Here is a 26,807-nt window from a genome sequence, read left to right on the forward strand (position 1 = left end):
GCGCGTTTTAATTAAAGACTAAGAGGATTGGGAAGGCCATTCCTACATAGATATCACCATACCCAGTTCTAGTCCTCTACCACAAATATATGCAGTTTGAAAAATTTGGTTTGTATGGGAGGTGCCACGCCCCCTTTCTATATCGAAACTTTTTTTAGCTATAACCATCCTTGGAAAGCCTGCAGTAGATTCCGAAATTTCAAAAAAATCGGTACGGACTTTCTCGAGCTTTGCGAACAGAAAAAAACGCCTTTCAAAATATATATTAGTACAGACTAGCCAAACTCTGCTTGTTTTGCGGGTTAAAACACTACTACCGATGAAAATCGATGGATAAATAAACAAGTTTGCAAGGGTTAAGTGAAAGTGCAATAATTTTTCGTAAGAAATACTAGCAGGAAATTTAACAAAGCTATTGCAATTCAACAGTAAAAAATTTTTTTATTATAAATTTTTCGATTACTTTTTAAATTACTTTGAGGAATGGAATTGGAAAAAAATCAATTACATTTTCAATTCCTTTCAAAGGAATTGGAAAAAAAATTACATTTTCAATTCCTTTGAAAGGAATTGAAATAAAAGAAATTACATTACTAGCACGTAATTTATTCCAATTACAATATGAAATTCCTTGTAATGGAATTAAAGAAAAAAACAATTCCATTTGAAATTACTTCAAGGAATTGAAAAAGTAATCGATTCCTTTGCAGTGAACTAAAGAAATGGAATCCTAATTACAATTACTGAGGAATGTAATTGTAATTGTAATGTAATTGCATTTACCCAGCTCTGTATCAGTATAGCAGCTGATTTGATTTTTCTTTTTCAAATTATTTGTTCTCGAAAATCTCAAATATTTTTAATTTCTTCTCACAAAAATTCTAAATTGTTAAAATCTATTTGCATTTGAAACCTTTTTCCATACAAAACCAGTGCAAATATGTAGGTAGTTTTTCAAGTTTTATGCGGCATAAAATATTTTACCTCTATCTACTCAAAATTGTTTATCAAATGTAAAATTGAAATAATTTGTATTACAGATAGGTTATATTAATAAAATATATATATTAGCCAATAATTTACTATTTAAAATATATTGACTACCTTTATTTATAAAATGTGTGTACACTATAATGCACAATATATAAACCAAAATCATTGGTTTATTAGTTTTCGCTTTCAGAATCTTCGCTGATCCTCGCAGATTTAGAGGGTAACAGCAACTTTATTGTGTCTCTCTCAGTCAGAAGTTGCAGGTTTTTGTCCGAAGTTTTTCTTCCTGCAAGTTCATGAAAAGTGTCAAACGATAGGCAGGGTGGCATTTGTAAACAAAAAAAACAGAACCTTAAGCGCCACGGATACAATCAAGTAAATACGTCAAGCATTGCATATGTGTGAGGTTGCCTCGTGTCTTGCCCGCAAACGTTCAAATAAACTCGTCAATTCAACAAACAATTTATTTTTCTTATCCGCGCATTTGCTCACCACAATGATCAGAAGGCAATTGCGCTTATTGTTTGTCAAGCGTAACGCGAGACGGTTGATACAGATATTTGATCGTCTCCACAGCGCTTTACATAAAAAAATGGAAGCAGTTACAAGAAAAGTGGTTTTTCGCGTTCCAGGTGACTTTTATTGTTTCGCTCTCGCTCCTCTCTTTCAAGAAAGTAATTTTGCTATTTGACAGCTTTACAGGTTTTTACACAAAGTTATTTGGAACGCAACTAATATATGCAAATATTATGCTCAGTAACCTTAAAAACTGCGGAGCTTTTGCATACGCCGCTTTTGCATACACAGCAATCTTAGTCCCTCACAGTAATCTTGATACAGCCATCAAAATTATGCAGAGGAAACTTTACGTAATTACTAGATGGTCCCACGATAATGGCCTTTCAATAAATGCAACAAAGACCAAGGTGATGCATATTAGACCGCCGCATATTGCTACTTTAGATATAAGTAAGGGTAATTTTCCATAAATATGATTGCCTGCATGAAAACAGTAAAACATGCGCTTGTACTGAAGTTCTGGAAAAGGTTGATAAATATAAATACCTTGGGGAGCTATATAGGACGACCACTTAAAATGGAATCCACACATATGCCATCTTGAAACGAAACTCAGGTCGACTTCATACTACTTGAAACATTTAAGCTTCTGTAGTAGTTATGCAGTTCTTCAACGGAGTCTTATTTAAGGTATGGTTTCACAGCATGGGGGGGCCTCAACTAGTTGCAACATATTACATCAAAGTCAAAATTATATTTTGAAAAATTTAGATAAAAAGAATAAAATGTACGAACCGCAAACCTTATTCAACAAAAAGGTAGGCTAAAAAGAAACCCATTGGTCACAATCTGGGCACCCGAAGAAATAAACAAAATAGACTTATTGTACCGAAATTTCGAAACAATTATACTAAAAGAACTCTCCCTGCACAACTTCTTAAATGAACTGCCAACAAACCTCACTAATCCGCCCAAGAGGCCTAATAGAAAATTAGTTTTGAAACACCATTTCAAAAGTTTATTGTAAATGATCGCTGTCGGGATGTGTATTAATACCAAAGTTTCTCTGTAATTATCCTTTGATCTAATGTTCCATACAAACCCATGGTTGACATGGTTAACAAATAATTAGGTATTATTATTGGGAATCTCCTGAAGAGAAACAGAGTTCTCCGGTCGAAATATATTGATTTCCAAGAATTCGATACCATTTCTACGGAAAGTTGTTTTTTCCCCATATAAAATACATGGAAAACTTTAAGCGCTTTGAGCGACCTCTAAATATTTTTTAATTTCAAAATAGAAAAAATAGGGGTATATTTTTTCGGTATAGAACAATCCTAACAATCCTAGGGGGTGAGAGCATAAAAATTCCGACTTTGCTTTTTCACATGCATTTTTTTTTTTTACCACCCTAATGTATATGCACTAACCAGAATATGTTTCCGTAATTTTTTTTTTTTTTTAATATTTGCCATGTTTTTCGTAATAAATTTCTTTCGTTAATTTTTAATAGAAATATACATTGACGAACAAAAGTATTGGCACAGTGAACTTTTCGCAAAATATGCAAAGTTGTTTATTCTAATTTATTTTCGATAATTTTTTATAAAAATATAGTTAATTTTACACTAAAAAAACATAAAAATAAAATCTCTAAACTTTGTGCAAAACTCAGGAAAATTCATTAAATTTCACACTAATTTGCAACTTTTCATTCAGATCATCAACAAAAATAAAATTCTCAAAAATCAATGGTTGTTTATAGCTTGTACTTTGCATACTAAAAAAAATTCTAAAATTTTTTGTTTAAAATTGCAAATTTTGGTGAAAATTTATCGAATTTTCCTAAATTTTGTAAAGACCTTGAATCATTAATTTAAATGGCATTTGATGCAGAATGAACTACAGTGCCGAACAAAAGTATTGGCACAGTGAATTTTTCGCAAAATACATATGCAGTTTTTTATTCTAATTTATTTTCGATAATTTTTTATAAAAACATTGTTCATTCTACACCAGAAATAACCATAATAAAATCTCTAAACTTTGTGCAAAACTCGGAAAAATTCATTAAATTTGCACACTAATTTGCAACTTTTTATTCAGATTTTTTAGAAAAATTCTAAGTATGCAGTTTTATAGCCCATTCAAATTTAGTATGACAAAACGCAAGTTTAAAGTTGCTAGAAAATCGCGTTGATTTTTTAAAATTTTTTTAGTAAAAGGTATTGCTAATTTTCTTCACAAAAAATAATTGTCGACTATACTTTGTATGGAAGAACTTGCGTGCGTGGGCCCCTGCGGTACTGGCCAGTCGCAAACTTCTCTCGTGATGCCGCCCACCACTACCAAAAGGCAGCAACCCCGTCTGTAGCACATAAAGCAGGGGACCGGCAGGCAACACAACTCGTTAACACCCTGCACCACAATCGGTCTCCCAAGGCACACGAAGGTGCTAGAATTTAACTGCAACGGACTTCAGAGCAAGATCGAGGAGATGACGGGCTTCATGGGCCGGCATGGAATATTAATTGCTGCGGTCCAAGGACGAAGTTCCACAGCAATTCAACTCTGTTGAATTGCGCCGGATACAATGTGCACCGTTGAGACCGCGAGCAAGATCATGGTGGAGGCTTAGCGTTCATCACTCACCACACGGTGCAGTATCGCCTTATCGAAGCAGACATCGACCGCATGGATGCCATCCTAGAATGTCAGGGTATTGCTATCCCGTCAGGCGATGTCGAGCTCGAAATATTTAACGTTTATATACCCGCTGTCACCAGCTGTCAGGTATGACATCACCCTGAAATAGGTGCGCTCCTCAGATGTGAACACCGTAGTTGGTTATTTTGACGCGCACCACGATCTTTGGCATTCAAGCCTGTCGAATGATCGTAGGGGAACACATTTGGCTGAGCAGATAGACGATTCCACACTCTGCACAATGAACGACGACGCTCGCACAAGGAATATGGGCAACTGCTTCAGCTCGCCATTCCTAACAATTGTTAGCGCTGGTCTGATAAACAGCATATCATGACCATCTGCCCATAGTCATCTCGATTGATAAACCAACCGACTTTACTTCCGCGGATCACCGGACCTATGTTAACTTCTAAGTTCCAATCAAGGCTTCGCGTGTGTTACTGAAAGCACCTTCACTGCCCTACCCGCACCCACCGACGTTCACTTAGGTGAGCGTAAATTCCGCAGGGTAGTCACTGTTGCTCCAACCCGCTTCATCCCAACAGGATGTATTTCAGGTCCCCGTCCGAATTTTCCTGCTGCTGTCCTAGCCGATGAGCGTGACAGCGTTCGTCAAGCCGATCCCGCAAATCCCCGTATCGGGGATCTCAACGCGGAGATTCGGCAACTAGTGAACGTATGTACAAAAGCGGAAGAAGTGGGAAGACCATCTGAAGACCTGCAACTTCCCCTCTGTTGTGAGGAAGCTTTGGTCTACCGTGAAGTCATTGTCCAATACGACGAAGCGTAACGACAGAGTTGAAATATCTTTTGACGACCACGCTTCGTCGGCCCCGGGGCGATGAGAGAGCTATTTTAGCCGACAGTTCATACTGCATCCTCCTGCGGAAAAAGCCAAACGTCGAGTCGGTGAGGTAAGGGTAGCCATCGGGAAGGCGAAAGCCTCCAAAGCCATAGGTCCCAACGGAATTTGCTTGTTGATGCGGAAAATGGGAAGAGTGATCCCACTGCATAAACCGGGGAAACCGTCCAACAAAGAAGAGCATTATCGCCCATAAAAAAGCCCCTGTTAGAGAACGGTTCTAGTAGCACATTGATGCATTCTCTCTCCCACAAGGACTAAACGATGGTCGGCGAATTATCTGAGTGGTCGACATTCGTCAGTAATCTTTAGCTGCCTCAACCACCAGGGGAGTCACTATTTGTCTCTTATGCCGAGGATTGCTCAATAATGGCACCTGGAAATGGAATTGAAGATTTGTGCTCGAAAGTAAACAGTTATCTCTCCGAGCTTTCTTCACTGCCAGGGATGCCTTCTGATGTCGCCCCAACACCACCTACACGACGAGGCCCAGATGCTCCCAATCAAGGAGCATAACACAATGCTCTGCAAGCAATTTCTAGTAGGGAACCACAGACGTGGTCACCCAAATAGACAGCTGCTTGCAGAAGAGCCCTCGCCAAGGCACCAGGAGGCATCTCTACGAACTAACGGACGAAGTCCAGAGGTTCATCAAACAACATACAGACAGACCCTGAACGGAATTCACAGGGAGTCGGTCTCAAGTTGTGTAGACTCTCGACCTGTGAATGCGGAAGTGGGCATACAATCACCTGACGTGGATTGGACGGAACTTTGTCTGCCTCGGGAGACACGCACCACAATAGCCCAACTTCGCTCTGGCTATTGCAGCAAGCATAACTCTTACCTGAGCAGAATAAACGAGGATGTGCCCAACCAATGCCCGGCATGCGGAGAGTCGCCACATGATTAAGTTACCTCTTCGCATGCCCCCTGAAACCCACCCATATGAACTAGAGATGGGCACAGGCCGGGCTTTTGTTAAGGGCCCGGCGGGCCCCTGCGTTTGCCCGCGGATACGGGCCGGAATATTTGCTGACAGCACGAACTCGTGCGTGCATGGGCGTTCAGTTAAATTTCATAAAAGCACGAATAAGCACGAAAATGCCCGTTGCTAATACTACAAATTTAGATAAACTTTTGTTTTTATACAAAAAAAAAATAGTAAATATTAAAACTCTTTTGATAAGAGAAAAGCAAAAAAAAAAAATATTAGGAAACCGATAGAAAAAATTAGACACTTAGTAGTTTTGTTTACATATCTGTACATAAAATATCTTCCACTTTTTCTACTTCCCAGAAAATATATTATAAAAATCTTTGATGTAAAAAATTGATTCGCTTAACCCAGCCAGCAAAATATCCGGAAACGTATCCGAAAATGGAAACAATTCCGTATAAAAACCTGATGTTTCATCCGTTTTCCGATTCCGTTTTCGGACGTTTTTCAGATCAGTTCTCCCACTAAAGTTTTCATCCGAAGCGTATGTGCAGAAAACTATCGAAAATGGTTGTAAAACGGATGCGCTTTAGGCTGTTTTCCTGAAATTTGTCTGATTCAATTTTTCGTTGAAAACGATTTCATTATGAACTTCACAGAAACTTTTTCATAGTAACAGGAAACCAAATAAAAAACAAATTTAAGATTCAGTAATTATTTCAATTTGAATAACGAATTTTTATGTGTTGCTTCTGACGGAATGCGAACCTGGGACCTCCGACAACGGATACACTTGTGTTCAGAAAATGTCAAAAAGGGCCACGTTTAAAATCATGACTGGAATTTTGTACAACTCGCATGCCTGAAAGGACAACTAGGAAATTGTGGATTTCTCTGGAGAAAAATTAAATGTTCATGGCTACAACAGATTTATTAATATGTGTCACGATTTATGAAACGGCGAACGTTGTATGGCGATGTGAACTGCGATTTCGTAGTCTAGAGCAGTTGAGATAATATTCCCAGTTTCCAAAATTATGAATGATTCATGCAAAACAAGTATTAAGAACATTTTTTTAACATTTGTCCCACATTTTCGCACCTTGTTCTTAAATATGTTAGCAAAACTACCCATCGATTCGCAATACAGGAGCTGTAAAAACGAGGATAACGAAGCAAAGTCGTTTTTTCCAGAGTTCGTCTTATTCACAGAACCTAAACCTAATGGAAAATATTTGTAATTGGATGTTTTGCAAAGTTTGCGGGCCAGACAGTCCATGAGATGAATGGCAGGTGGCCCTTTCCGGCGATTAAAGTGGTAAGCAGCGAGATGTCCTTGATTTTAAAAAGCACCTCTAGATATGTCTACCGGATAGGGATCTTTCCATACATTGGAATTAAGGATGTAGTGTCCCATACTAAAAGTGTTATATATTAAAATTAAAATTAAAAGTTTGCTTTGTAGGTTCAATATAGTCCTTTCCTTTTGTTAAAGCCAGTGTGCCTATTCAAGTGAATCAAAAAAAATTAGTAAAATTTTCGTGTGATTTAATAAAAAGTGGAATAAAATGCAAAGTCATCAAGTTGTTTTCTTGTTGTTGTTGTAGCAGCATACAAGTTCCCCAAATGGTTTTTGGGGAGTGTTGCTGGAGTGACAGTCCTTGGCCAGATATAAATCTGGGTCGTTCCGGTTACGTAGACCCGACTGTCGTGGGAACGTTGTTTTCTTCATTTTCAGATTAAAAAGAAGCTTCTCTGATCCCCACAAATCCAGATATACACCCCTATGCTGTAATCCGTCGTAGATTCGATTTTGCTACGAATCTTAAAATTGGTATGCTGTAATCCGCGTTGCCGTATCGTAATTTCGAAATTCGGAGACCATCTTCGAAATTCGGAATGTTGGTATGCCTGAATCCGACGTAGCTGTAATTTGTACGTATTTGTCGGAAATTTTCTACGAAGAGCAACTGGTATCGGAGCAAAGCGAATTCTTTTAAAATATCAATAAAATAAAGTGTGGAAACGCAAAAATATGTATGTACGTTGAAGTGTGAATAAAAAACAATGTATTATTAAATGTTTACAAAATTATCAAGTCGACAATCAGAACAAATCGCTCGCAATACGAAAAACTGGTGGAATGCATGAGCGAAAGGCCAGACATTGCCCGAGGCTTTGTAATAGTTAAAGAGGATGTGGTGGAATTTTGGGAAAGCGTTGCAAGATTTAAAGCAACACAATATTTAGTTGAATGGACGCCCTTAAAAAGAGGGAGCATATATTTATCACTTAAGCTAAATGGATCAGAACTGTCTCGTAGCAATCTCCTTTGTATATTAATGCAACAGTTGACTGCAGCATGTTCTTCCTCCTGAGACAAAAATGCACCGGCCACTGAATCCATTCTATTTTACTTAATTAAGGAAAAGCTTTTTCAAATACGATTAAAAATTTTTTTTTAATTTCACTGTTCACTTGCGATTTTATTTATTTTGATTTGTTTCTGTCAAAGCAGCTGATTAAGAACTTCGAATTTCACTATTTTAGTTGGCAACGCCGTTGATAGTTACGATCGGATTACAGCATACCAATTTTCGAATTTTCGGAACGGAGCTACGAATTCGTAACTACGAACTTTCGGATTACAGCATAGAGGTGATAAGCTTGGATCTTAAGGAAAATATGTGTACCTATTCAAGTGAATCGGGCAGTACATAATATTATCTTACATTATCTTATCTTATTACATTAATATATACATGTATATATATATATACCTATTTTGATAATTTTAAAATGCGGCAGGAACCATTCGGCTATTCGAATATTCGAAAATCCATGCGGATTATCCGCTTACACGGATAAAATCCGGATAGTATGGATCATGATAAAAACATAAAAAGGTAAAACCATTGAGAGGCAGTTTGACGTTTGCCAGCAATATAATTAAAAAATTCAAAACTCAGACTCACACACACATTGCCATTTCCAATCTCAAACAACAATATCATTTTTTTATTCTCAATTTTATATAACTTTAAAATGCTGGAAAACGGTAAAAAAATCTGGCCGACGAATTGAGAAAATGAATTTACTTTGTAATGTTTTTATCATGGTATGGATATCCGGTTAATATTCGTTTGTGCAATTATTCGGATACCCGGATTTTTTGTTTATTTTTACGAAACGATATTTTTATTTCCAAATACCAGGCGCTCATACAAATGATGTAGCAAGTTTTCTATATGCATGAATTTTTTGTAGAGCTTTTTAATTCGTTTGCAAGCGCTTTCGAAATACACAAAGTAGAATTTTGGAAATTTAAAAATTTATACAAACAATTTTGTGCGTATTGCAAACGGCGTTATGTGATTTTATAATAGAAATCCATAAATTTGAAAAAAAAACGACTACGACAACGAGTAACATTCAAATTGAATCTTTTTTATTATTACCTGAAAATTTGGATAAATAAGAGCCTTATAAAATTATAACATACCATAACATGACATAAGATAACATTAACAGTCTATACGACCTAAAGCCGTTTTCTAGGATCATCAGAAGATGGATATTTTTGAAAGTTTATAAATAAGTATGATAGCGACTTTTGGAAGAAGAGTTAACATTTTATGCTATTTTTTCAGAATATAAAAAGATTTTGCACTGTGTTGTTAGTGGGCATGAAACTACTTTAAATTTTGGTACGTAATCCACCAAAAACTAAAAATCGATCAAAAAATTTACATAGCGCACTTTGCAAGTGGATTACTCAAATAGAAAACTTGTTACAAGGCATATCAAAGAGGTAATAACATTAGAGCAAAAACAACATTTTCGTGTATTTTTTTTGTTGCTCCTGGTATCGAAAGTGTCAAAAATCGTTCTGATTTTTACCCTTCATGTCGCGTATTTTTTAACCGACCGACCGAAAAGTTTGGAAGTCTTATTTGGCCAGCAATAATGCTTTAAAACGCCATCTCCAATTATTAGTTACAGAAACTAAATCGCAATTATAGATCCATTTTAATATCACTTAAAAAAGTAGTTATGGATGGCTCCATATACTTTCCCATTTGTGTTACGATGAAATTCTTCTAGTGATGTGCAATTTCTGATTACTGGATATTTGTTTCTAGTATAAATGTATTTAATACTGTGAAATATTATATGTTTGTATCTTCTGTTAGATGCAAGATTCACAATTCGAATCTGTATATATATTCATTTTTGCTAAAGTATTTTTACAAAATGTGTGATTTGTCATTACTCTGATTATTTTTTAACCGACTTCCAAAAACGGAGGAGGTTATTAGTTCGTCGGAATATTTTTATATTTTTTTTTTGTATCTATGTTACCGCATAACTTTGGACCACGTCAACCGATAATTCTTTTTGCATCGGAAAGGTAGTGTCTCAGAGGTAATCTGGTTTAGATCCGATTATCGGATCATGAAATATATATATTTTTATATGAGAATTGAAGTCGGTTTTGTTTTTTACTTAAAAATTACTTGTGTTTATTTCAACAGGCATGAAATCTGATTTTTTGTGTACTCAAGGCTTATTTTGTATTTCCGGGAACATATGTCCACATGCTTTCCCTTTTGACTGACTTTTTTCCGTGTTCTGTTGCTGCCATTCATCTCGATTATTCTTGACTTTGTTTCCATCATTGCGTCTTTTATCGTCCACAATGTTTGTATTCGGTCACCATTTTGTGCCGCATTGTTAGCTGCTGTGTCCACCTTTTCATTTAATTATATGTTACTATGTGCTCCCAGCTCTATTCAAATTGAATGTTGTAATCTCTGCATTTTCTACTTCACTCTTAATTTGGAATGTTGAAAATTAAATATTTTTCGACAAATAGATCCCCACTTCTCCAAATCCATCTGATCTATTGGATAATGCCAGATTCTATCCATTCATACAGGTATCTATGTTACTGTTAAGCCAAATCTCTAATAACACTGTGGAACAAATTCAGGTTAGCAAAAGTTACGTCGATTCTGAGAGTGAGGGGTGAAAATAGAGGCTAAATTAGAATACCCGTATCGCGGCGTTTGTTTATGTTAGTTCGAATTTTTTTAATCGACCTTCGAACTTTGCAGTCAAATGCCGATTTTCAGCATATTGTTTATATGGTTTTTTGGCTATAACTCGTCGACTAATTGATATTTTTTCAATCTGTTAAAGCCAAATTATTGCTAGAGACCTGTACAACAATTAAAATTAAAATAAAAATTGATTTGGAAAATTTTTTGTAGTGCTTATGAAGCAAAATGTTGGAAATTTTTTTTCATGCTTTTTGAACTTATTTTCCACAAAATTAAGTCTTTTTTGCTTTCTGTTTGATCTATAATATGCTTCTCAGTTTCTTCAATAAATTTCATTTGAAAAGAAAACAATCATAATACAAAACTTGCTTAATATTAATTTACTTCTCCTTTCTTATGTACCAATTTTTTCAGTGTTGGTTTTGAAGAAACATTGAAAAGAAACTATAAAAAATGTGGAAAAAATATAATTTTGAAATGTTAGTTATGAAAAGTTTTAAGTAAAAAAATTAAATAAATTAAATTAATGATTTGGCCAGTTGCCGTTTAGCAGGCGGTTGTGGATCAACATCACTGCTCTCTCTAATATCTTGGTCATCGTCATCATCATCAGAAAGGTCGATAATTTCGTCCAACAGATATTCTGGAATTTCATCTTTGTCTTCCCCTTCTTTTAATTGCTGCACAGGTCTCTAGCAATAATTTGGCTTTAACAGATTGAAAAAATATCAATTAGTCGACGAGTTATAGCCAAAAAACCATATAAACAATATGCTGAAAATCGGCATTTGACTGCAAAGTTCCAAGGTCGATTTAAAAAAAAAATTCGAACTAACATAAACAAACGCCGCGATACGGGTATTCTAATTTAGCCTCTATTTTCACCCCTCACTCTCAGAATCGACCTAACTTTTGCTAACCTGAATTTGTTCCACAGTTTAATATTGCTGTATCTATGTACATATATCGTTTTTATTTACACAAAGTTCAGTACTAGTTATTTCCTTAACATTTTAAACTTTAAATATTAAGATGTCGTATTTTTATATAATTTTTTGCGTTATTAATTGAAGTGCTGTCGGATTCGTTATTTATTTTATTTAGTGATGAAAACAGTCTGTCATCCAGGTTATTGGCTAAGTGTGTGGTTATAGATTGAGATTATTTTGTTTATTCACAATTTTGTTAGTATCGATGGCTACTTCTGATAACTTAACGGGTTAACTGGTCTCTCTCCTTACCTGCACTGTCTGGCAAGCATTTATCTCCTCCCTTTGTCTTTTGAGATTACCCTTTCTTAAGACTTTTGTGTATGGTAAAATTTTATGCATGAGGTTGGCTGATTCCTTGATATTATTGGACGCCAGACTCTATTTCTATTTGGGATAAGGGGATATTCTTCCCTTACTTAGTAATGGACAAGTAAATCAAAAAGATTGCCTAGAATGTCAGATGCCTTCGCTTCTCTTGTATGAAAAATGTTGCATGCACGATTGCCAAACAACTTTTAATAACCATGAACTTTAACAAGAAGGAAAACACAGACGCTACTTTTTATTACAGTTTTTTACATACTTTAGAGCAATTCGCTCTTCAGTCCAATGGAGAGAAAAATGGAACTAGAGCAACAGTGCTCGTCAAATCGACAAAGATTACCCGTTCAGGGTTAACCGACTTTAAAAAAAAGGAGAAGGTTTTCAATGCGTCGGAATACTTGTTTTATGTACATATGTTACCGTAAAACTTTGGGCCACGTGAACCGATTTCGCTAATCTTTTTTTATCGGGGGCTTAAAGGTGATATCTCAAGCATGGTCTCATACTAATTTGGTTTAGATCCGATCGTTGGATCATAAATGAATTAAGATTTATAACACTTACTTGGGTGTTGGTATTTCCTTATATTGCAAAATTTCAACTCGTGTCGATGCAGCAACACTATACGGTATAACAATGTTGTCTATGTCATATGACGTACGATTTTTAGATCTACAATAAAAAAAATAATAAAAAAAATATCATTGCATATTCGATTACAGACAATCCTGACAAAATTAATATCTAATGAAAAGGTTAAAACATACTCACCTTTCATATTTGTGATAGTTATTGTTACTGCCTCCACCAACACCCGCATGCGTTGGTGATGATGTGCGACTGCGAATCACAAAACCATCCCAATTCGCATCGTTCGACTCACCGGTGTAAGTGGCGTAGTGCGAAGACAAATGATTATTTTGATAATAGAAGGAAGTGTTGTTGTTGTTGCCGCTGTTGTTGACGCTGCCCCCAGCTCCACTTGACGCTGAACTTTTACGATATTTGTTATTCTGTTTATGATTGCCACCGATACCACTGCTGCCGCCAACGCCCCCACCGCCGTTGAAACCGTTACTGTTGTTGGAGATCAATGATGAATGTGCTGGGCTGGGACTGTATTGATCGTAGTTTTGCGGGGGATTGTCGCTGGTCTGATGAATGTAATTGCTGTTGCTGTTGCCACTTTGCTGACTGTGATGGCTGCTTTGACTGTGACTGCTGTGATTCGTAGGCACCGGCGACAAGGGTCGTGGTGGTTCTAACAGCACCCCGTCGCCGACTAGATGATAGTGGTGCAACTTTTTTGAATTTTTTGCCGATACTATTTCATCAAAGCCATATATGCCAATAAGCGGTCAGATTGTTTTAAAGCAGTATAAAAATATAATTTGTAGAAAAATTATATCCAGTTGCCAGCATTAAAAAACAAAAGTCAGTTTCATAAAATATTTTGTTTTATTTCGAAAAGTGTTTTCATTTTCGAATAGATGTGTGTCACGTTTTTGTTTTTAGTAATGTTGTATCAATCAGTCATTTCAGGTAAATAAAAAATATTAAATGAAGTTTGGCAAAGCAAACAGTGAGAATATTATGTAAGTATTTGCAATTAATTCATTAATTCCAGCGAAAAAAATCAATCCAATCGGCAATTTTTGCAATTGGCGGCAGGCGGCATACGCGTTGCGTCAAGCATGAGCATGTGAATGTCGAGTCATTTATATATCCGAACAGCAAGCATAGTACATCATATCACATTGGGATTTTTTTTTTTTAATATGCAATCGGTTGGGTAGCGTCGTTTCAATAAGAAGTAGATCAGTTCATATTGCAACACAAAATGGAAAGAAAAAAGAGATGCAAAATTGTTTTTGTTTTATGTTAATATCAATTATCGAATTTCTCATGTTTACAATAATTTACTGTTGGCCACAAGTGGCGTTGTTGTAGTAGACGTAGACAAAGTGCCAGTACCGTTTCCACCATCGCACGCCGGCAATGTCGTTGATGTTGCGCTATGCGCTGATGTATCCGCCGACACTCCACCACTTCCACCACCAATTACCGTTCCTGATGACAAATCTGCAGTAGGACCACCTCCACTTGATGTTGACGCATTTGTTGTCATACCCGATGCCGACGTTGCTGCCGCTGCCGCTGCCGCCGCCGCGTTCTTCTCTTCAGCGGCTAATCTATCCTTTTTCTTCGTGTAGCGGCGTTTAACGACTGGTTCATTGTATTTCTTTGATGTGTTATGCCCAGCTGCACGTTCGGCTTCGCGTTCAGCCTTCCAAACGCTTTTCGCAATGCTCTTTACTTGACAACGCATAATGCGTTGCTGCCATTCTGGCATTCGAGCAATAGCTTCCAGGTGCAAAGTACAGTTGACGTCTATTAAAAGTCGTAAAAATATTTGTTTTTAGCATAACAGAAGTTATATAATAAAATTGTAATAAATACATATCGTCGTTTAAAGTACAAAACCGCGTATTGTCGTTCTGCAAAACCACGTAACTGACATTTCTTGCCAAAAAATTGGATTTGTTCACAAAAGTTCTTGGCTCAATACTTATCCATTCGTCCTGAAATATACTAGCCAGAAATGCGATTGCTTCACAAAAAAGAGAGCCATTTTGAAATATTGTTTTTACTCTCTAGAAAATAATTTATGCAACCCCACATACGCGGTTTTGCATTTTGCTGATACGCGGTTTTGCATTTTGTTGATACGCGGTTTTGCACTTTAAACGATAATATGTATGTGTGTATGTACGTACATATGCACATAATACGCATTAACTCGGAATAGTGATTAAAAAACGCGTATCTCGGAATTCGAATTTAAATGGACTTAACTCAATGTTATAGTAATTCAAAGAAAGCCGCATCGCAACTAAACTTTGGGAAAATATACAGTTTTCCGAGGATAGTTCGAATTACGTCTTTTTAAACAGTGGCCAGCAGCTATAATCTGCGGATTTTACTGATTTTTTTTCTTTCAAATATAGCTTGAAAACATATTTTACGGAAATGTAATTGCAATAGACGTGGTTAAAGGATTTTAACTTTAACCTTTTGTTGGAAAGCATACAGTATCGGTCATATCTATAGCACGCAATTTCAAAGTGATATTGTGTGCAACTTATGTTTATTTATTTATTTTTAAGAATTTTCAATTAAAATATAGTTCTTTCTTTAACAAAACCCATATAAACCCAAGTTTAACAATTTGTAGAAAACTTCAAAAAAGTGCAACAAAGTTTCACTTAAATTTCAAACTTTTTTCTCAGAAGTGTTTGAATTTTCCTGAATACACAGTTTTATAGCCCAATCAATTTTAGTCTGATAATGTGCAAGTTTCAATCATGAGTGTCGGAAAATTCAAGTGAGTTATCACAGGGCAAATTTCGCGTTTTAATTGGCACGATTAATAGCGGGTTTTTTTGGGGCAAAAATTGAAAAATTTGGAATTGAGGGAGACAAGAATGTTAAGACTTGATAGGTCTTTATTTACATTTTTTACGAAGCCAAATTAGCAAATGATTGTTTGATGAGCGAGAATATGACAATGCGGAATGAATTAGTTTATTCCAGGAAGCTGCGTATAGACATATGGGGAAATTGGAGCCAATATTTAATCGCCAGTGAATGTAGTATCAGTGTACAGAATCACCAGACGCTCCGAATGATAGGGACTAGTTTGGACCAACGATGTCGATCAAAATAGAGTTCAAGGATAATGAACTACCAGAATCTACATATCGCTCATTTACTAGTCAATAGTAGCATAACACAAAAAAAGCGAAAGTTGAGAAAAACGGCTTAAACGTTTTTAATTTGCATACAGTGCCGGACAAAAGTATTGGCACAGAGAATTTTGCGCAAAATACGCAAAGTTTTTTATTCTAATATTCCCCAAATTTTTTATAGAAACATGTTCATACTACAACAAAAAACATAAAAATAATATCTCTAAACTTTCAATAAATTTGCGCACTAATGTGTAACTTTCTAATAAGATTTTTTAGAAAAATGTTTGCAATTTTTTTTCACAGAGCTTCTTCCATACAAAGTATGTTCGACATCTTTTTGTATGGAAGAAAATAACACTGTCCAATAAAGCAAAATACCGATGTATTCAAACAAAGTGTGTATTTTATGTGGTGACCCAACCCCATCGCACTGGGCCTGTTCGAGGCACGTAATAAAAGCCGCACTGAAGAAAATTTGCAACATTCTTGCAACTGCCCAACTCATAATACGTTGCTAGAAATTCACACAGCACGTGATAATTTAATAATTCGTTCAACACTGCGGCTGTGATTGCAACTCGAACAAGCCCTCTGTTTCCTTTTGTCATTGTTTAGTATTTTTTGGCTTTGATTTTCATTAAAAGACAATTACATATATTAATAGGGATTGAAGGAAATATTATAAATTCTTAGGGTGATAATCGAGAAAACTGTTATTTCACTTTAACTGCGTAACGTCGCAATAAATCCCTTTTTGGATCGTTTCCATCAAGGTCAAGATATCAAGGTACCCGCGTGAGTTGACATCTGTCACGAAAGATCAGATTAGACCGGCGAAGACGGACCTTAATGAAAAGGGATGGATTTATTCCCAAAGGGTAGTGGGCAAAGGAGCTTGGGAACATGTAACGTTGGATGCTTGGCGGCAAAAAAAGCTAGATTTGGAAATATTCTGGATATTGATAGACCAAACAAGTTGGAAAAGGAATGGAAAGCACCAGTGAAGGTGGCCAAAGGCAACGACTATAAGAAGAAAGTTGAGGTTATCAGTCATGTCCCAAACCCTAGGAGTACGTGGAGTTATACTCAGAGTCTCAAGGGCGTGAAAGTAGTCAAGGTTAGTAGGTTCACAGAGGACAATAGAAGGTATCTGGTTTGGATAAAATCAATATTTAAGGATATATCTGACAATAGAAGTTCCCTTGGTTATAGTAAGAACAGCAGGATTGAGGAGCCAGAAGATCGGCAGGGGTCGTGGACAGGATTACATTTGAAAAACCGAAAATGTCACTAAAAGAAACGCAGACATCACTTATATAAGGTAATCCCGATTCCGAAAATCAATAAATCATTGGAGGACATTAAAAAATTTCAGACTTCAGGGTTCATAGTTTTTTTTCGAAAAGGTGGCTTATAATGGACAATGAAAAAATTGAAGTTAACAACGGCTTGGCCCAGGGCCATTGCTTTTTAACCCGTTTACCAGAAAACTTCATAATATTGAAAATGAGAACGCGTCAGTATTCCAATTTGCGGATGCCTTTGTTGTCATGAACTTTGGGAGGGTTGAGGACACTATTCTAGTGGAGCTGTCCAATGTCCTTACTGATGAGAACAGGTGTAGTGAATTGGGTCTTGAGATAAATTGAAAGAAAACAGGGACCAAAAATAAAAGTTATTTACAAAATAGTTATATTCAAAAAGCCAGTCGGAAAGAATTGGTCGTTTTAACATTTGTATATCGACTGCTGAGTGGAAGATCAGAATTCGTTTCAAAAACGCCCTATCTCTGCTGCCTATTCAAAAACGCCCTATATCAGCACATACATTTTCAATACATTTTTAAGTGAGATAGGGCATTTTTGAATCGTATTCGTGGAGCGTTCTTGAAAAGTTTTTTGAGATAGGGTGTTTTTGAACGATATATGCTATTCATTCCAGCGTATTTCTAAACAGGGTTGTCATCTAAACTCTTAAGTAAGAAATTTGCTTACTTAATAGATATCGAAATCCAACATTTTTTTATTTACTTTTAAAATATTTTTTTAAAGCTATCCAAATGACCAGTATTGGTACCCAAACCTTGAAAACTTCAGAAAGTATATGCACTTCAAGCAAAGCTCGGTCAACCTGGTACTAAAGGTTTAATTAAATAGCAAAATAACATCAAACTTGGTGCTGCCAGACTGCTGAAAATTTGGAATAATAATCGCGCTATTTTTATTCCGAATTTGCACTATAAAAATATTATGCATATTTTTTTAAACAAATTTAAACAACAAACAACTTATAAATAATTATATTTTTGAAATATTTTTTTAAACAAACAACTTATAAACAATTATATTTCTGAAATTTTTTTAGTTATAAATTTTCTGAAAAAATTACACTGAAGATGGCACAACGCCGAAACTGGTTTGTCTCCTAACCAAATTTGACAAGGGATGGCGGAAAATCGGTCCAAAATACATCATACACCGACCCAGTCGGAAACAACAATAGCCAAAAAGGAGGTATCTTAAATATCTCTTTGTACCTTTCGAGGTAAGTGGTAAGGACTCACATGCATAGGTAGATGAAAATATTGTCAATATATCAAACGCCAGCTTCTGCAGACAGCTAATGTGTCTGGAATTTATTTCCAAGTTTCCAAAATTCTAGTATTAGCATTTTACGATGTTAAACTCATTTAGTAGAAGATGGAGACGTGAGGTAAAGAAAACAAGTAAACAAAAACAGTTTTTCAACAATAATTTTTCATATAAAACGGCCTCATACTATATTCATGTTGAACCATAAACCCGAGTTTAACGTTTAGAGTTTATGAACAACTGTCAAGTGTTCTCATTGGGGTGTTATTGAAACCCAGAGTACAATTTGACATTTGTTTGTTTACTCTTTCTAATTCACAGTTAGCCTGTTTTCGTACTCTACGGTTTAGACAGAAATAGTCCGCATTAGCCGTGGTGTAGAAAACCAACTGTTTAGCAAAAAAAATGCGGCTCGATAGAACTTTTCATGCTGATTTCAACCATACCAAGATTTTTTGGCACAAATAAAAACCAAAGCCAATAAAAGAGGTTAAAGTTCATCTTTTAACCGACTTCCAAAAAAGGAGGAGGTTATCAGTACGTCGGATTTTTTTAATTTTTTTATGTACGTTACCGCATAATTTGGTCAACCGATAATTCTTTTTGCATCAGAAAGGTAGTGTCTCAGAGGTGGTCCCATACTAATCTGGTTTAGGTCCGATCATTGGATCATGAAATATATATATATATATATATATATATATTTTTTTTTTTATATGAGAATTGAAGTCGGTTGTTTTTTGCTTAAAAATTACTTGTTTATATTTATAATATCTCGGAAACTATTTGACTGATCACAAAAGTATTGAGGCTAATTTAAAGTTAATTTAAATACCTTTTATGCGACGTATATAATGGAACCCCTTTTTAAAACAAATTTTAAATAAACGCCATTTAAAAAAATATGTATATATATTTTTATATATTTTTTGGTTATTAGGTATTTCTGGCTAACAAATTTAAAAAAAAGGAGAAAATTATGTACACCAAGTGAAAACCCCCTAATTACCTTTATTTTGACGTCATTAGTATTTTAATAGGTTGTGTTGTTCAGAAGGTATTAATATTTAAAAAATCAAAAAACTTATCTTTAAACATTGATATCTTCTTTATTTTTTACTTCCGCCAGATAAAGTAGCGGTAGCACAAAAAGTTCTATCGAACCACATTTTTTGGTTTTGCATAGCTAGATTGTTGATATTCTATGTAGACTTATGTGCACGGAGCGGCCTCGGACAATTTCTGATCAAATCCTGCAGTACGGGAACAGGCTAACTGTCGGCAAGTTGGTTGCAGGTTTGGATTATCAAAGACACAAACCAAATTCAGTCCAAAAAAAAAGGGTTGCATTCCCATAAACTCCAAATAGAAGTGGTGTTTATGGTGAATTTAACGAAAATTGTTTGTATGGTAAACTCCGAGTTTAAAAGCAGAGTTTAGCGTTAAACTCCAAAATGGCCCATAAACTCTAGTTAATGGCTCATCGTGAACATAGTATCAAGCTCGAACATAGTATCAAGCTCGATAAAATAAAAAATAAAAATAATAATAATTTTAAAACACAAAGTGTAGATCACAAGATTTAGAAGCCCTGAATTTTTAAAGCAAAATCAGAAAATTAATTTTTACAAAATATGAAAAATCTCTAGATGGAAAATTGGTAATCAGTAAACCGCTAAAGAAAGTAAACTGTAACACAAGATCAAAAAGATTCCTGTACAATTCAGTTAATTGTAGTTAAGGCAAAAAAATATACATATGTTAATCTGATTTAAAGTACAAAAGTTTAAAGTTCATAAAATGCCAGCGCAGTAAATTTTTTTGAACTTATTGTCAATAATTTAGGTTGTTTATGTTTAAATGCATGTTTCTATACTGAACTTGATTATTCATTTTGTCAACCACTTGCTTCCAACTTTCATCGATGGAGTACAGAAGCTGAAAAATATAGCAGAATTGGGAAAACCTGGCGTTTTAAGATCCTTAAGCTTAATATTAATTCAAGTCGCGAGCTAAAACAAATAAAACTATTTCCATTTTCAGTGGAGATCGCGGATAGTGCGAGCGATTCATGTCTTCTTCTTGGGTAATGTCTTATAAAATATATTTCGTTACAATTCATATGACTTACCTTCACGAAAGCTTAAAACAGGATGATAACCGGGATCCAGTAGCGCTATTCTATCTGCCATCATCATTGTATCTGGAGGATCTCGCGGCGCCGTTGGATCTGTTCGGCCTGTACACAGCGCGCAGGGATTAAAAGGCCATTGGCAGCCACATTTTATGTTGCTAAAATAATAAAGCAGCATGAAGTAAGATGCACACAAATTCCAAAATAATGTACACATATGTGCATACATATGTACTATCAAGGATGCTCATCTAACGAAACGATATCAAACTCAATAAAATTGTTATGAAATCGGCAATGAGCAAAATTAGCTTTACAAAATAATTTCCAAACTTTCAAAGCTAAATTAATGTAACAAAACTAAATCGTTAATGTTGAAACGAAATAAATCATCAATCGGTAACATTGAAACAAAATAAATCAACGAAAGGCTGTTGTTGTAAACCATTGCCAGATTTCTTTTCGTTAAAAACCAAAATAGAATTAGTTATTTTGATAACTATCAAAACGATAAAAATTAAATCATTTCAACAGAAACTATTGTTTTTTTTTTGATAATGTTAAAATTAATGATAATTCTATAAATAGCTGATATACCTTGGTCGAGCAGCCTTCTTTGAAATTGTGTGGAGACTCTGCGTTTGTAATAATTTACGTTTCCGGAATAACGATGGTACAAAGCCCCGAGTACGCGCCGCTCCTATCAAGCCTGCTTCTTCACTTTCAATGGCGTCAAATTTGACACCGGTGTTACCCAACATATTCCCTTTATACCCATTAACAGATGATGTTGTCGTATTAAGTGTAGCTACCTCAATTGATTTGAGATTGCCAGCATGAATAGTTGCATACTGCTCATCTAAGCCAGACGCCACCGCACCTTTGGTCCGTACAACCTCCTGTCGCAGTTCTGTATGCTGCCGTATTTTAATTTCTAAATCCGCGATCTGAGAAAGTAGCCATGACCAGCGAGCAGCTATAGCAGCGCGGTCACGTGAATACCGCCATGCAGCACGTTTAGCGCTTTATAGATGAAAAGAAATAAAAAATACACATATACACATATTATAAGTTTTTACGCTAAACGCCTTCTAGACACATACTAACAAATCAATACTTACATAGCCAATGGTTGTTGTATCTGATTATTGTAGGTAACCATTTCGTCCGCAGATTCACCACCAGAACTGGATTCCGTTGCATCTGAGTCCATCGCAGTCTGCACTTCACGCATCTCAGTTTGCAGTAGACCAGCGACTTGTGCCATCTCTTCGCTGACATTAATGTCATAGTGGGGTACCACAACTTCGCCTTTGCGTTCAGCCGTCGATGCAATTGCTGTTGTCGCAGCAGATGTCGACGCAGCTGCTTGCATTTCTTGCAAAAGCGCCTTTTTTGTTTTGCGTGGCAATTGCGTATTCGCGGCATTCAAACTACTATTCGCGGACACCATACACAGTTGTTGCGCAGTTGAAGAATGTTCCAAGCGCCGCAACATCGATGACATTTGCGTTGATGCTACGGGATTCTTTTCTTCAGCCCAATTGTCGGCAGGTGGACGTGCCGCAATGACACTAATGGCCGTATCTGAGCGCAAAAGGTCTGATGTGTTATTCATTGGGCCACCTTTTCCAGCAGATATGCGAGCTGTCCATTCAAATAAACCGGCTATTTCTTCACTGCAGTGCTTGCTCATATACCGAGCTTGAAGTTTACGCATACGCCGTAATAGAAAATCGATTCTACGATGCATGGCTTGTTGATTGCGTTCGATTTCAATTTGCATATCCTTCAGCGGATTGGGTTTAGTCGATGTAGATGCTGGCTGACTACTGACCTCATCGTAGTTGAGGGTATACTCCTCGTTAAAGAGCACATTTAAGTCGCAGAGCGTATCAGCGCCAGCGCTGCCATCGAAACCTTTAAGCACTTTCAACACTTCCTCAATATCTTGATCCTCCAACTCACCAGCTCCAGTCTCTTTCATGAATGCCGGTGGCAAATTCGTGCTGTTCAACGTATTAGCTGACGAGGTGCTGCTCTGTGGCGTAAATGTGTGTTGCTGCGGTAAGTGTTGTTGTTGATGTATTTGGTGCGATAGAGGTGTTGGTGGGGTTTGTTGTAATTGCTGCTGCAGCTGTTGTACTTGCTGCTGTTGAGTTTGCTGCTTTATAGGGGTACGTGGTGGCGTTGTTACTATTGTAACCATCCCATCGCTAGCAGTTATTGGATTCAATACTTCACAGTTCGGAGAAGCAATCGCTGTACCATCAAGCTGGCTTAAGCGCTCTATAAATATAAAAATATTCAATTTATTAAATAAATATCATAGAAAAAGGAACAAATAATTAAAATTTATAAGAATTCCTCCAAAGACCTTCTGAAAAACAATCTACAAATCCCTTCTATGGGTACCGATAGCAAAAGGCCTTCAATTTGTGCCACTCTATACAAAAAAGAAAGGAGAAAGAGGAATGCAAAGGGGAAGGCGTTTTAAAAGGGCTGGTGGTTCCTAAAATTATCCATTGGGCTTATATAAGAACGTACATATGTAATTAAATATCCGCCGTGTGTTTGGTTGGCAACACTGCTAGTGTAGTTGGACAAAGCTTTGCTTTCTAGTTCTTCTTTGCTTAACACAAACTGAAATAGTGATGGTAATGACTCAGAAGATAAGTAAAGCCATTCCAAGAGGCCTACCCAAGAAGGGCTAACAAAGCGCTTCCTTGCATGCCTTCTAGAAGGGCTTATCCATTTACAATTTACACGAATGCATATATTTATATTATTTAGATGAAATGCCGAACGATTTTCCGCCATCCCTTGTCAAATTTGGTTTGGAGACAAACCAGTTTCGGCGTTGTTCCATCTTCGGTGTAACTTCTCCATTGTATCCAAACCAAATTTGACAAGGGATGACGGAAAATAGTTCCACATTACATCACACTCCTACCCTCTCGGACACACCAACAACGAAAATGTGAATATTATTTAGCAAGTGAATTTCAATAAACATTTTAAGTTGCAATAACACATATCTATCTATATATATAACTTTTGAACCGCGACACAGACGCATGAAATTTTGTACACTTATTTCTTTTTAACCTTGGAAGTTTATAGGTATAGTTTTATTTGAAACTATATAGTCAATTTTGCAAGGGCCCGTGGAACCTCCCATTGGCCTGAAATTTTTAATCAGCTATAACTTCAGAACCATAAGCCAACAGAACTTAAAATTTGGTACGAAGATATGTCTTTGGTAGGTGCTAATAGTAACGTATATTTAAAGGGGCGTGGCACATCCCATAGGCGCGTAATTTTTTATCAGCTATAAGTTTGGAAGCATAAGTCACAGCGATTTTATTACTAAATACCATATAATAAAACGAAAATTTTTAGCGTAAAAGTATACTTTCCAATAATACCGCAAACTTGTAGCCTTTGAAATTAAATCATGCATGTTATACCATGTTCTGACCGACATCGAAAACATGTTTCCGTTGGTAAAACTGGTTTTCGACCTAAAACTTGTGTTTTCGTCCATGTAAAATCTGTCAAACGAAAAAATTTTTTCGCTGAAAACCACTTGAAAACTCACGTTCCACTCATTCCAATCGGTGTCTGCACTAGTTTTTTTCGATTATTCATCGAAGTGGAAGGCATATTTTATCATATTTAATACGTCATTTCGGATTTATTGTTAACTGGCTGTAATGTAGCCTCACCACATATTAAGCCCTGCCAAATCGGCTAGTCTATCAAACACAGTCGACAAGCTTAAGTAACGGTAAGCCCAAGAAACGTTCAAAGGGATAGTGGCATTATTTGACACCACCGCAGCTTCTAAACACCGGATGTACGCGGGTTTTTCCACAACCAGATAGAATCAAGCTGACTTTTGGCCAAGCAAAAAAAGTTTAATAGAACATGAGATTTTTTTACTAAAATTTGATGGGAAAACGGCCATTATTTTTTCTAAAGATCTTGATTAAAAAGTTGAAAATTTTGGTGAAAATTTTTTCAGATTTGTTGAGTTTTCGCGAGTTTACCAGCAAATAAACTGATAGTTTCTCTGTTATCAGTTTCTCGAGAACGGGATCGATTTCAAGTAAACCCTGGCAAGTTCGAGCTCGTACGGGATCGCAATTGGTGTATAGTATTAATGATTATTTCGTAACATCGAGTGCAGTAAAGAATACAAAATATACCAACCAAGATGATTATTTTGGGTACCCCAATAATTAACACTTACCTTCGAGATTATCTTCTACTTCAGAGGCAGTCATTGTTGAGTCGGTACTAATTGGGGGCAGAACGTCGACTGACAATATTTGCAAACGTGTTACACTTTCTAGTTTCTGATTAGTCACTTGCACTTTTTCCGTCTCGACTTGCAACTCTTCTGTTGAAATTTTTGTTGAAACTACCGTGGAATTACTGCTGGCTCTTATTGCCCCTTCATCACTAAGCTTTTTCTTTTCAATTGCCGCTGTTACTTTTTGTGCCGGTGCTTTTGTGGCTGCAATAAAACTCTCACTTTTCCCGCTTCCGCTGTCAAGCCCTGAATCCATACGCTGCAGCTCGTCTTGCACTTTAATGGAATCTGTACTAGCGTTCGTTTCTCTCGCTTCACTGTCACCACCTTTGATTATTGCTAGATCATTTGGTTCCAGCGATGCATTTGAGACGTTTTCTTCTTTCGTTAAGTCCTGCACTGGCTTACGTATGCACACTTTCGTTGTGATGCTCTCTTCGATATCGTTCGTCAAGTCGGCCAAGAGCTGCTCCGTTGACTTACTTTTACAACTTATACTTGCATTATTGTTATTGTTGAAATTTGATTCGACATCTTTTTGTCGAGTTTCACACGCCACTTCATCGGAAAATATGGTGTCAACCAAATTTTTGTCATTACCGCAATCGATGTTTTTGTTATGCAAATTTCCGCTCAGGCCTATTGACTCATTATTGCGTCTACCGTCCTCAGGCGTATGTTTGCTGTTGCCATCGTTTTCCCCGTCGGCCACACTATTAACAGAATTTTTTGGTGCTGTTGAAGTGTTTGTCACCTCTTTCTCTATTGGTGGTGGCGAAACAGAAGCAGTGGGTGTAACAGCTTGTTCAAATACTCGTTGATAAGCGTCCTTCGACCTTGTTAAACGCGGCGAAATTGACGCTGACGACGATGGAATCGGAGTAGATATGGAACAACTTCGAGCTCTTTTCTCCTTGTGCTCATTGTTATTGCAGCCAGTGATTATCGTTGACGATGTGAGCAACCCAGTGTCACTGGCATCTTTGTTTGTGCGAGTCGAAGGTGTGACTTTTGCAGTCGAGTTGGTTAGCTTTTCTGTGGGGCTAATGGGCTCGCTGAGCGCTGGTGCCATAATGCTACCGGACGCTGCTTCATCTGGCTTCTCAATGGTCGCGTCGTCAGCAGCAGCTTCGATGCTGGCAGGTAGAGCGTCTGTCAATGTATTGACGCTGTTGCCACCATCGGCCACCAGATCGTCGTCGTCAACGGCACCCCGACTGCTACCAACTCTTTGACTGCGCCTGCGATTTGCGCGCGTCGTTGTCTCTGTTGACTTCTCAATTTTTAATGTTATTAGTTAGATATATGATGTTATAACTTTACTGGCAGGAGGATTTAATAAGCGCTTTTGATATCCCTTGCCAATGACAGCTTTCGGTCTGATCAGTGTATCCTTAACCGGCCTAAAATTTATTCTCTTCTTCTTCCTGCAGGCAAACGCTAACCCTCTATGTGCGGTTAAGGTATGAAATGATGAAGACTTCCTGAAACGGGAAACAAGAAATCAGAATTCGTGTTTTATACAAAAAAAATTGTAGTAATATGAGCACCTCCGTGATGCTACATGCTATAGTAAAAGAAAACTAAAAGTTCGTACCTAGGGCTAT

General features: G+C 36.6%; 2 protein-coding genes across 3 annotated transcripts in view; both read right to left on the bottom strand.

Moving 5' to 3' along the window:
• Window positions 1-26,408, bottom strand: part of LOC118744675 — a 33,055-nt gene extending 6,647 nt beyond the window's left edge. Inside the window, exons 1-7 of one of the 2 annotated variants that reach the window (XM_036477862.1) lie at window positions 25,138-26,408; window positions 22,004-23,171; window positions 21,480-21,905; window positions 20,880-21,040; window positions 14,380-14,796; window positions 13,177-13,729; window positions 12,970-13,077 (exon numbers count right to left, since the gene is read on the bottom strand). In XM_036477862.1, the coding sequence (XP_036333755.1) occupies window positions 12,970-13,077; window positions 13,177-13,729; window positions 14,380-14,796; window positions 20,880-21,040; window positions 21,480-21,905; window positions 22,004-23,171; window positions 25,138-26,272 (3,968 nt within the window). In that variant the 5' untranslated portion in view covers window positions 26,273-26,408. Of the gene's footprint in view, window positions 1-12,969; window positions 13,078-13,176; window positions 13,730-14,328; window positions 14,797-20,879; window positions 21,041-21,479; window positions 21,906-22,003; window positions 23,172-25,137 lie in introns of both variants that reach the window. The other variant, XM_036477852.1, reaches the window with a different exon arrangement.
• A 96-nt stretch (window positions 26,409-26,504) lies between these two features.
• The window catches only part of LOC118744719 (acylphosphatase-2), a gene marked incomplete in the record, with an annotated part of 12,169 nt that continues 11,866 nt past the window's right edge, over window positions 26,505-26,807 (bottom strand). The window contains 1 exon segment of the mRNA XM_036477945.1: window positions 26,505-26,627.

This window comes from Rhagoletis pomonella, unplaced genomic scaffold (assembly GCF_013731165.1).
Source record: "Rhagoletis pomonella isolate Grant_MI unplaced genomic scaffold, Rhpom_1.0 Rhpom_scaffold_00001, whole genome shotgun sequence".
In the NCBI taxonomy this organism is placed as follows: Eukaryota; Metazoa; Arthropoda; class Insecta; order Diptera; family Tephritidae; genus Rhagoletis; species Rhagoletis pomonella.